Here is a 12,850-nt window from a genome sequence, read left to right as displayed (position 1 = left end):
CTCAGTCAGGACTTTAATTTTGTTCAGTGTTGTAATAGTCCCAAAATTCCTACTTCGTAACCACCTTTGCGTCTGTAAATGTAGCTGCGTGTGTCTCTGTATGTTAGTGGGTCGCTCTCCCTCGCTTCAGTGCAAACTCAAATAACTCAAACTATTGGATGGATGATTTTTTTACCTCTAACATTTTGGTCTCCCTCAGAGTGCATCATCATAACACTGCTGACCCATGATGAGTTAATGACTGACCACACGAATCTGTGGTTGTGTTTAGTGCTATTGCTTCACCTCAAGATGACCAAACACAATAATGTTTGGCATTTAAAGTACCTGCTTCCAATTTTCCCTAAACAAACAATATACTTTGTGTGTATTACTGAAATTGGTCAGTGACTTAAAAAAAACAAAAACATTTTTATCATCTTTTTATTCTAAAACATTTGCCGACGTATAGCCTCACAAATCCACTTTCATGTCTGTGTGTTGGTTATTTAATCTCGCTGTTGGTCTGTTAATCTTGCTAAACTGTACGGCTGTGATATTTGTCCATCCAGAGGAGCAATTGCCTGCCGGATGAGAACAACGTGGCAGCTCTGCAGGAAGAGGTGAAGCAGATGAAGCTGAGGGAGCTGGAGACGCTGCGCTCATTCAGAGAGATGCAGGACAGTGTGACGGAGCTCAACCAGCGCTGGCAGGTAAAACACACAAATGGCTGCTGTGCCCTTATATCACTCACATGTGCTCTTTAATCATTTTCTAGTGATGTAGTGTCACACTGCAAAAAGCCAGCTTTCAAAAACAAGAAAAAAAAAGTACAAAAATTTGGTGTATTTTGCTTCAAAAAAGCAAAATTATCTGTCAATGGAACAAGAAAATGTGGCTTGTCAAGATTTTTCAAAACAAGTAAAAATATCTAATCTCAATTAACCCACAAATACCTTAGAATTAGTGTATTTTAACTAATAACAAGTACATTTTTCTTGATTCTAATTAAATACACGTGGCCTATTTTCTCAATATATTGAAAAATATTCTTGAATTAAGTAAATGCTAGAGCCATTATCTTGACATAGTGGTATGCACTAGGCCTTGTGTTTCTTGAAACCAGCTTGGAAACTTCAAGCATGTACTTACTCAAAACGGGTCATAAAATCTCAGTAACAAGCTGTAATATCTTATTTAGATAAGTAAGGACAGAAACACTTAAAACAAGTGAAACAGTCTAACATGAGAACTATCTTATCGGACAAAAAAATAAGCATATATCCCTTTGATCTGAGATATTTCTTCTTACTTAAATTTCACTTTTTGCAGTGCAGGAGAGATACACATATTCCCTCTTTGTTCCTGCAGCATCATATGTCCCGTGGCAGCAGCACTGGTAGTGGGGGAGGCCACTGGAAGGAATCCCCAAAAAAGAATGCGATGAATGAGTTGCAGGACAAACTGATGACGGTCAGACTGAGGGAGGCGCAGGCCCAGGCTGAGCTCCGAGAGATCAAACTCAAAGCCCTGCAACTGGAAAGCCAGGTCAGACACATAGTACTGTGTGACAACACTCCTCCAGACAGACGACACTTGATTAGCCTTTTTTTTAATTTGACTTTTCCTTCACTCTAGAACCAGATCCATAGCAAACTGATCGGTCGCCACGAGCAGGAACGCTCCGCACTACAAGACCGGCTCCAGATGTCGGGCAATCAGAACAAAGCTCTGCAGGCCCAACTCAACGAGATGAAAAGAAAGCAAGCCGAGTCAGACTGCAAGGTGTGGATAGAGAGGAAAGAGATAGAGAAAGAGATCGTAAGAGAAGGGACAGGAAGGAAGGATAATTCATGGGGAGAGCATTATTTTTCCGGTAGGGTTTAATACAGCATAGAAGATATGGGCATACAGGAGTGGGATAGGGGAACCTGGATGGAAAAACAAAGATGGAAGATGAAGATGGATATGCAATTCAGGAGGCCTAGATTAAGGGATAGAGAATAAAGCTTGATATAAATAACAGGACAGAAACAGTTGATGGTACATTTTTATTATCAGTAATGTCAGAAATGTTATGTTCCCTCTTTCTCCTGACCCATTTCCTCCTCTATCCATGATGTATGCAGAATAAAGAGGAGGTGATGGCGGTGCGACTGAGGGAAGCAGACAGTATGGCTGCCATGGCTGAACTCAGGCAGAAGAATGCTGAACTGGAGATACAGGTGTGTGTGTGTGTGTGTGTGTGTCTGTGTGTGTGTGTGTGTGTGTGTGTGTGTCTGTGTGTCTGTATGAAAAATTTGTGTCTGCAGACAAAATTTGGATTTTTATACAAAACATTTTGTTGACAAAAGTGACCGTAAAGCTAAATTTTATCTTGTACAATGTGGTTTTAGAAGGAGGAAGGGCTGATCCAGGGTCAGCTGAATCACTCTGACTCCAGACAGTACATCAATCAGCTTCGGGACCACATTGCTGAGCTCAAAAACGAGGTTGGACACACATCACTACACACATTTTAAAAAACGGAATCAGCAGAATAAACCTGTGCAGCTTGTGACATTTTCAGAATTGATAATAATTTAATGCTCTGTAATGCTCTTTGAAAACAATTGAAACTAGGGTAGTGGCAGGAATCAGTTTCACCAACCATGCACGTTTGTGTCTTTCTACTGGAGATTCAATGTTTATTCACAGTGAGTTCTCTGTGAGCTTTACCATCCCTCTTGCAGAACCCTTGCATATCCACAAATTCTGAGAGTATAAGACATGCTTTTAATCCATCTCGGGAGTCTTAATTGACACAAAACAAGACCTGCTTGATTCCTTTGCTTGAAATCTGTCCTGCCGACATTCAGAGGTATTTGTGCTACGAAGGACCTCCACATTTCTGTGTAATTTGACCCAGGGTCAAATCAGAATCAGAATCAGAATGCCTTTATTTGTCATTGTACATGGTACAGCGAGATTTAAAGCCACCAAAACAGTGCAAAGAGAAAATAAAAATGTTAAAAAAATATAAATAAGTATGTACAATAAGGGAAGGGTGTAAGATGCAACAGTTTTTGTTACAGTAAATAAAATAAATAGAATAATATATGGTGTTAGTGGTGATAGATAAATAAGGTGTAAGTAAATTCAAGTAAATGGATATATTGCACACAACAGTTTTTGGCCATAATTTTGGATATTGCACAAGAATAGGGATTGTCCAAAGGGATGATCAGTGAGTGTCAGAATTGAGACTGGTTATGGCTTTAGGGAAAAAGCTGTTTTTAAGTCTGCTTGTCCTTGTTACTGTTATTTGAAAATGTATGTGTTTAGATTTAAATGTCTGCGCATACATATGGTTTGAAGGGGTTTCAAGAATATAGATGGATGTGGCTTCCAAGTGGTGTGTAGCACATAGTGTGTGCGTACGGTATATACATGCACACAGATGGCCTGCAGCTTTACTAACCACACGCAAAGGTTGTTCCAGGGTGTTTCTTCTAACAAAGACCTTTGCGCCTCCCCAGTAGCTGTGTTCCCATCATTCAGATCACAGTGAACTTTGATTTTGAGACATCACTGAGGTTAAAAACATCAAGTATGTGAGAGTCATAATATCTTTTTGCGATCCCACAGCTACACAGTTCACTCTGTCGCTGTCAGGTTGAAAAAAAACAACAAACAATTTTGCTGTTTCCCATGTTTGAGAAAGTTTTGTGACATCTAAAGATAATTGATTTGAAACAAAAACTTCCCACTTAGCAAGTTTTTCTTGGTTTGTTCATTCAGAGAGTGGCACTGCGTGACTAGGAGAGTGTGTTAGAACTTTAAGATGAGGGGAAGTGATGACAGTCTACCCTTTACCGCTACTCACCACTCTTTTCTTCTCCTCCCCCCACCATTTGTCATCAAAGACTTGGTTTTATAAATGGGACCGAAACTTGCATGAGTACAGATACGGAAGCAATGAACTATTTAGAAAAATCTCAGTGTAGTGTGGAAGCGATCGTCTTATGATTGACTCATATTGATAGTGCTGATACATAATGTCACATTCCATGTAATGCAGCTGAATTGAATTTACTATCTTATTTAGTTTTATTTAACTATTTATGCAGGCTTTTTTTTCTCAAAAGATATATTGTTAGACATATTGCTCCTCTTTTGATTTTGACATTAATTCAGATCTTGTTTTTTTTATGTTTGTTTATTCTTGTTTTTTTTATTTTTTTTATTTGTTTATTCTTGTTTTTTTTTGGTACAATGAGGACAACATGGCTTCAACTTCAACAGACAGCAACCTTCATGACTGCACATGAAGAGTAGTCAGTCAAAACATTTCCATTGGTTAACCACTGGTTCCCCCCACCCCCTGCAGCTAACCTCTGAGATTTGTCATGAGTCACCATCGTACATGCAAGGGTAACATGCAAAAAGCATGCATGTGGGAACACAACCTTTGGGGATAAGTTTTTCTGCCAGGCAAGAGAAACCACTGCAGTCTGAAAGCTGGACAGCAGCAATCAAGCAGAAATATGCAAACTGAGCTTTTTTTTTCTTTTTTAAATTCAGTCTGTTAATCTACTTCAAGTCACTTCTGACTCAACTGTTAGGTGGATGTTCAGATTAAGCTGTAAAGACCCTGTGTGACTTTCTGTGCAACCTTTGAATAGTAGTGGGTTTCACAGTTTTTTTTTTTGTCTTTTTTTTTCACACCCAACCACCCATAGAAAGAATCCCAGCACCTGAAATTTAATGCAAAGACGTGTCTAACTGACCTACGTTAGACTGTTGAGTTGTTGTCTAGTTATATTCCCGGCGGAAAATTTACGTCTTTTAATTACGACTAGAACAGGTCCCGTGTTTGCCGTGTTTAAAGCTGTTAGCGCTACCAGTCCCCACATGTTGCTTCTGTGTAATCTATTTGCTAACACCGGACGGTGGATTTTATACTCTGCCATTATGTAGTTCTAGTCTACCTGTTGACTGTCGAAATTCCACGATCTAGTAGCAACCAGTTCCAAGTAGTAAACACGCATTACAAGTTGATTTAATTTTGGTGTATTCCTCCTGGGTGACATTCATTTTGTTGTTAAATGCTGCATCTGGCACTGAAATGCATTATTTTTCAGTTTGCACAAAGAGAGAGGGAGGAAGGAGTAGTAGAGTTTGAAGAGTATTTATTTTTTATTTTTGGTATATTCCTCCTGGGTGACTTATTATTTATTTTGTTAATTTGTGAGATGCTACATTTGGCATCAGAATGCATTATTTTGCAGTTTGCACAATATAAGTGCCATGTTTGCAAGAAAAAGTGGCATGTTTAAAAAAAATTGATATATTAACAACAGATGTCTTCATATCCATAATGTGTGAAAAGTTGTAATGTGAAATAATCGGTAACTGAAAAAATAATCGTTAGATTAGTCGACTAATCGAAAAAATAATCTAGATTAATCGTTTGAAAAATAATCGTTTGGGACAGCTCTAGTTTCACAAGTTTTTTTTTTGTCTTTTTTTTTTTTTTTACACCCAACCACCCATAGAAAGAATCCCAGCACCTGACATTTAATGCAAAGACGTGTCTAACCGATCTAAGGGTTTTGCAGGCCACTGCGTTTAATGGCACGCAGACTTATACAATGTTGGTTGCAGGGCTCTAAATTAACACCCGCCCAACCCGCCAAATGCGGGTGAAAGTTATTTTTGGCGTGTATTAAAAAAAAACTCACTAGCCGGCTTGGTCGATGATAAATGAGGAACTTTACCATCTATTTCGCGGGACGCGAAATTATTATATACGGTCGATGAGCGGGACGTGCGAGCGCAGTTTCTATGGGAACGCATCCACCGAGGCTGCCGATCTAGGGGAGTGGGTCACTCTTGGTTTGGAAATACGATAGACGCCGGTGTTCAGTCGATTTCTCCTACTTGTCGAGAATTGCTACTTTGTGCATGCGCCGAGCCGATTTTCTAAGTTTCGTTTTCACGCCCATAATGTTTTGCTACCCTGCGTCTGATTATTTTATCTTTTGGAAGACATGCAAAGTAATAAAACACTTATCGTATTAACAAGCAGTTAGCTTAACGTGCACAAATGGGGTGTCATCACCATTTGATTTTTGTATTTGGGACACTTCTGTCTTTATTTAGGTGACTCTGCTCCATCATTGTGAATGAATGCATTGAGAAGGGGGAGCATTATTTGACAGCGTGTTATTGGTACAAATACAGACGCAAACACTTAACAAAATGTGGCGATGGTTGGGACAGCCGGCCGTGAAGAGAAAAGATATGCCTGCCAAAGGAGGGGAGGAGGGTGATATTTTGAATATATTGAATCTGGCATGGTGACACTTTGTGAGAAAAGGGAAAAATGGAACTGATTTAGATGGGTCCGAAGACAGTTCAGAGAGCTCGGACGATGTTTAAGCATTTCACAGTATCCATAATTCCATAATTAGTCTCTGCACATAGTTTTGTGTTTAATTTTGTGCATTATCTGCACTAAAACATGGTTAGAAAGTTGTTAAATATTTCCATTTTTGTAGATTCAGGGTTCACATGAATATAAATCAGTTTTAAAGTTATTTTTTTATGTACAAAAAATGTGACCCTGAATAGTATGCGAGGGTTGAGGAGTAATGAAATGTTAGAATAAGTTTTGTATGTACATAAGTTTAATTATTGTAATTATTTTAATTGGATATACATTCCCAATTTCACTGTAAAATGAATTTAAAGCTTTAGTTAATAAATTGATCAAATGAATTCAGTGGGTCTCATCTGTCTGTGGCTAGTGGAAATTCTGATTGGCTGGTAACTTCAGAAACTTACTAGCCACATTGGCTGGTGATCAAAAAAGTTAATTTAGAGCCCTGGTTGGTTGGTCTTTCAATCACAATAGCATCAGCTTGAAAAATCCAGATCTTGCAAATGCAACTGAAGAATAAACAGCCAACCGTCCACCTATAATTCATCCACTGTTTAAATGGGTTCAACCCTCTAACAATGTAAGAGGCAGAGTCTCTTTGGTTTACAATGCTTTATTACATAAGTCTGCTGGACAGCTAGCCATAGAGAAAATATGGGACAGAGAACTCCACATACAATCAAGAACTGGACTGGGATGAAATATGGATAAATCTCTCTCAAAGCTCAAAGACCCTAGCTCACCAGCTGATCCATTACAAAACTATCCATAGAGCATATGCCCCGAGCTCTATATGTAACATCTGTAATGCTCTACCTGGCACGTTTTTACATATGTTTTGGGAGTGTCCTATAATTGCAGATCTGTGGTCTAGTGTAGTAAAGGACCTCTCGGAACTGCTGGACATCAACTTCCCAAAAATACCACACATTTGCCTTTTTGAACGATCTCACCGATCTAGAGTATACTGATGACAGGCTTTACAGCCGCCAAAAAGGTCATTTTGCATCTATGGATTAACCCCCAGGTTCCACATCGTAAAACTTTGGATTAACTACTTGGACAATATTGTTCATTTAGAATATCACACAGCTAGAGTAAACAAAGCCACGCCTTCCACGTTACAAAAATGGCAAACATTTCTTGTTAGAATTCAAGATTTAAACGGTCAATCTCACCTTCAGTGAGTTTACATACGTGTACGTGGTGTTGTGTGTGTTTTTTGTTGTATTTTTTCTTATGTTCTTCTTCTTAGTTGAGTGTGTTTTTATTTCTATGTCACTACATGTCTTGTTTCCTGTAATACCCCCCCCATAAAAAATCACAAAAAAAAAAGAATAAACAGCCAACTTTTTTTTATGCATGTCTTTATTAGTTTTTGTTTGCGAATTACATCAAGTCAAACAAGGCATTAATACATGCAACAAAGCAAACTTTTCCTCCCTATTCTCCCTCCCCTCCCCCCCACCAAATAAGTATAAGAAAAACATGTTAAAACTCTAAAAATAAGATGAAGATAAAGTAAAAAAAGCAATAAGTAAATAAATAAATGAAATAAAAATAAGACAGAAATAGAGATAAATGAATAAATATCTAATAATACATACTTTTTAAATATTTGTACTGAAAACAGTTACAGCGTTGCTGTACAAATACAATCAGTATTAAGGGCGTTTCTCAGAGCATTATATCGTATCACACAGACATTCTACTCCCTAAAAGTCTCTTCTTGCTGGAGCAAGTTACCAACATTAGCATCATGTCTTAGAAAACTTATAAAAGGTCTCCAGGTATCATCAGAAACATGTTGTTTCCGTCTAATAATGTATGTTATCTTTTCCATTGTCATGTTTGATGCCATCTCTTTAATCCATCGTCCAATTCTTGGTCCATCAACCTTTTTCCAATGAAGGGAAATGATACGATAAACAGCCTACTTCCCTCTCCTTTTGTACACAGATCAGGCAGTTGCGAGGGCAAAAGACAGCCACCAGCTCCATGGTCAGCGGTGGAGGTGGCGGCACCAACTACCCGGATCTGTGCTTGGCCAGCCCGGCCTCCGCTGAGGGGGACTACCTCAGCTCGGATGATGACCTGCTCCCCAGCCCGCTGCCCGCCACCGCCTTGTACCCCAACATGTCCGGCCCGTGTCACACGTCCGCCCGCCTGGACAGCGAGGGCAGCACGGACAGCGAGGCAGAAGAGCGGATGCAGGCACACGCCGATCCACAGCAGCTATATGGCAGCATGGTGTGTGCCGAGGTGCTGGAAAACTGAGACACTGAGAGGGTTCAATGGGTCCTCTGCTTTTCTTTGCTCTGAAGAGACTCTGGAGTTATACAGGACAAAACTACTACAGTTTATTGTATTAATCTATGAAACCCTCAGCTTTTTCCAGTGTTTACCTTTTACTTGATGCAGGTGGCATTGATTGGACCTGTTCATCTGTACCTGTTGTCTCTGCTCCTGTTATTGTCTCCACCACCTTTTTCCCCCCTTACTGTCTGATCCAGTGTTCCCCGACAAAGAGGTGATATAATGCCTCTCCCCTTGTTAGCGTGCCAGAAACTGTCCATCAAATATGAACATGAACATTTGACATGAATACAAAAAGAATAGATGGAATCGGAAAAAATGTTTGCTGCTCACTGCTCCAGTTATACCCCCTGGAGCTTAATCTGAGACTGTTTCAAAGATGGATTAACAGACATAAAACAGCTCCTCTCTCTCTAAACTGAGTGAAAGATTCTTGACAAAAAGTATACTCTACCATTAGATAACTCTCCCTTCTGTTTTGTTCAGCATTAAATGCATGTTCATCCTCCCTGTTCCCTTTTTATGCCCCTCAATACGAAGACTCGTCGACATCACTGCCTTCAGAGAAAAACTTCTGTCAGCCATCTGTTCAAAACAAAAAATTCAAATGATCATTTCAAGCGCCTGTTCAGCGTCAGATTTTGCGGATATCACAAGATGAATTATTCATTAACGTATTGAATACTTGGGTTGTTGTTGTTGTACATTTTGCAGATGATAGGCTAGTCGATACACCAGTTCTTGTCAAAACATATTCACAATAACACACATAAAAAGGAAGAATCTGAATGTTGCCAAATCTTTTGTTTTCAATTATGTTTGTGTTGTAATTTATTTTTATATATTTTAATTTTCTATATATCTATATGAAACTGTTGGGATGTAGGGATACCAACAGAAGCCAAAATTTACACCGTCCTTTGTGCCAACTAGTTATCTGTGATGGGTTTACTGTGACACTGTGTGTTTCAGAGAAAGAAAAATGCTGCTATGATTTTAGATTTTTTTTCTTTTCTTTTTATTTCTTTCTTATTTGGAGGGGGGGGGGGGGTTGATTGTTCTTTCTCTTCTTTGCAGGGAACTTCCATCTACCATATAACTCTGCCATAGGTTGGTTATTACTTTGCAAATCGATCGGTGAATATTTGAACTACGCTGGAGCTTTGCAAAACTTACAAGTGATGGGAACATCCTCCTAAGAGCCCACTCTTATGTACTGTATGAGATAAAGTAAAGGTTTTGGCAAAGGCCTTTTGTTTGCTGTTACTGCGTTTGTTGGGTTTGTTCATTCAGAACAAATTAAAAGAAAGCATTGGTACGGGAGCGTGTCTATGTTCCCACAGCCCATTGTTCCCACGTCACTAAGACTTTTTTTTATTTTTTAGGCCCTATGTCCCACAACTCCATGTTCTCACATTTTTGAGTAAACTAATAGCAAAAAGACATTTGGCCTGCACATGCTAACCTTTTTTTTTTATTTGTTTTTTTTTTATTATTATTTCAACTGCACTGGTACTACTAATACTACTGCTACTACTAATAATAACAATAATAATATGTATTTCATGGTTAAATTGGCTTTACACAATAAAAAGTGGCCTATAAAATATCATCACAGTCCGGGGTAGCGCACTTGACCAGTGTCATTCATGACCCGGTGGTAAGCTGCCATAAAAAAAAAATTATTCATTGGATATATGTGTTCCTCATGTAGTTGAGGAACATTCCCATGCAGACCCCACATAAAAATTATGTATGGGCCTCCCTCACTGTGCTAAGTGACAATAAAGACTAGTGAAAACTTTAATTAAAATTCTAAATTTTAGACCAATGGGCCTAAAAAATAATGTTCAAAGTCTTTGTGATGTGGGACCAATGGGCTGTGGGACCATAGAGCTGACCCCCATTGGTACAACTGAAAGCTAAACCTAGGAGATAGTTAGCTTAGCAGGCAGTTTATGCGCTGCTTTTGCATTAAGCCCTTCATGAAATTCTAGTTTGTTCTCTTCAGTTTTTGTAAAGCAAAACCACGTCTATTTTGCTAAACTGAGGACATATGATATATAACTGTGAATGCTAATACACTTTGTAAAATTACATGAACAAGTGTTAATGAGCTGACTTAAAAATTGCACAACTATGTTTATATGGTTTGCTAATATTAGCTAACATAATTTGAAGTCACTGGTGCTAGACCAAGTAGCCAAAGCTGTAGCGCTAGTAGAGCTTTTTTAATTGAACTTCTAACTTGTAAGAATGTATTTATTCTTTAAAACATTACATACTGATTTCTAGTTGCTCTAAACAGTCCGGAAATGTGTTAATTAGTGAGCTTTAGAGATACTGGTAGATGCTTTTTTTAGCTAACTTTATGCTAAGCTAACTTGTTTCTGGTGTTTGGCTTTAAATTTAATGGACAGACACAAGAGTTTTATTTTGTTGGTATTCATCAAACTAATTCTTTATCACTGTCAAATACATTGAAAAAATATATATCCCTGTAAACTCAACCCTTGTAACTCATCTGGAATTGCCGGTTCGTGTACTAGTATCACTTTTTGACAGCTAAAACTGTGCAGCATTGACAGTGAAGAGTTGTTGTTTGTTTTGCAAGGACGCTAACAAAAGCCGCCATTGTGACCAGAGTGTGTGTCGCTGGAAAATATTTTACATATCAAACATTATTCTGTTTGGAAACAAATTGTGACGTATGGATATGTGTGAGATATACAATCTGACGGGAGCAAAGGTATATAGATGATATTTAAAGCTATATCACTGTCATTCAAATCTCACTGAGGATGGTGAGAAGTGTGAATAGTTTATCAAACAGGGTGTCATATGTACAAAATAGTGATCTTTGCTTTTTGCACTACAGAGGAAAAACAAACTCTCCATTCATGATTTTAAAGTGGGAGAGGGAGAGTGTGGACTATGGATTCTTAGTGGGATGATTTCTCAATGAAAATTTTGGAATTAGAAGAGTTAATTTACACATTTCCCCCCAAAAGATTTCTTATTTGATGTTGATTCTATATATACATGCAAAGTTAAGGGTGCTCCGAGTCTGGAAAATGGATTTAAAATGGAACAAACAATCAAATATAGAAGGAAAGAAAAGAAAAACAGAATAGTCATCAGTTTATGTATTGTGTTTAACGTTAATAACATATACATCATAAAAAATGCATATATTTTGTTCAGTGAAAAAATAATGACACATGGTATTATTGCCATCTCCTTAGAAATAAGGAAATTGTGTCTTCCAGTACTGGCCATCAGAATACTAAAGAGGATGTTGGCTTGCCCACCATACTGTTGCAAATAACAGCTTTTTGGTGGGTGGTAACTGCTGGATGTAGCAACTGAAATCTCTACACTGGAATCTGTGTTTGGATATCAAAATGATAGTTGTACAAAATAGTTGAATCTAATTCAGACATATAAACAGTCATAAGCTCTGTTGTTCATTAAATGTATTACATAAGACCCCATTGAGTTCATATTTTTTTCAGTGCAAAAACACAATTTAGTTGCATTGGTACATGCAAATTTCGCTGTTATGGTGGACTTGCTCTTTCAATTTACTGGATGTGAGGCGGAAGACAAAAAGACGAGCTGAGAATTTAAAAAAAAAAAAAAATTTAAAGTACAGGGAAAATTTCACATTAAAAATACACAAAAAATAGCAACACATTAAAATAAGATCTGTGGAGTCATGAGTAGTATTTTCCTTTAACTGATATATAAAATAAGCTTGAATTCCAAACTGCACCCTCCTGCTCATCTTGCTGCACCTTCCTTTTTTGGCAGCTAACAGGGAAATTAGTGCCCTTGTTAACCTCCAATTTTCCCATGGTAAATGGAAATAAACATCAATTTACTATTATTTTTGTATGATTTTTCTTGACATTTTGATAAATTTGCACCATATTTGTATGGAGACCTGCCTACTGTTGACTGTCTTCTTTATTAAAACATTAGCGAGTGATTCTTGTTTCTTCTCCGTGATTTGTTCAGCTGCATGGTTAAAGGGGAACTGCGGTATTTTCAACATTAAGCCTCTTTTATGAGTCGTCTGCAATGTTTTAGAACCCCAATTCACCGCTTTTTTGATGTTTACTGCTGTCT

The 12,850-nt window shown here is 38.1% G+C and overlaps 1 protein-coding gene across 2 annotated transcripts in view; it reads left to right on the top strand.

Annotated features, from left to right (window-relative positions):
• evi5l (ecotropic viral integration site 5 like) overlaps positions 1-12,777 on the top strand; it is a 48,165-nt gene extending 35,388 nt beyond the window's left edge. For both annotated transcript variants that reach the window (XM_075462587.1, XM_075462586.1), the window contains 6 exons: positions 552-692; positions 1,351-1,527; positions 1,618-1,764; positions 2,109-2,204; positions 2,376-2,471; positions 8,363-12,777. In XM_075462587.1, coding sequence (XP_075318702.1) covers positions 552-692; positions 1,351-1,527; positions 1,618-1,764; positions 2,109-2,204; positions 2,376-2,471; positions 8,363-8,680 — 975 coding nt within the window. In that variant the 3' untranslated portion in view covers positions 8,681-12,777. The remainder of the gene's footprint in view (positions 1-551; positions 693-1,350; positions 1,528-1,617; positions 1,765-2,108; positions 2,205-2,375; positions 2,472-8,362) is intronic.
• Positions 12,778-12,850: the final 73 nt, after the last annotated feature.

Source organism: Odontesthes bonariensis, chromosome 4 (assembly GCF_027942865.1).
Source record: "Odontesthes bonariensis isolate fOdoBon6 chromosome 4, fOdoBon6.hap1, whole genome shotgun sequence".
Lineage (NCBI taxonomy): Eukaryota > Metazoa > Chordata > Actinopteri > Atheriniformes > Atherinopsidae > Odontesthes > Odontesthes bonariensis.
The sequence above is the reverse complement of the archived record's forward strand: the minus strand, read 5'-3'. Positions and strand labels throughout refer to the sequence as shown.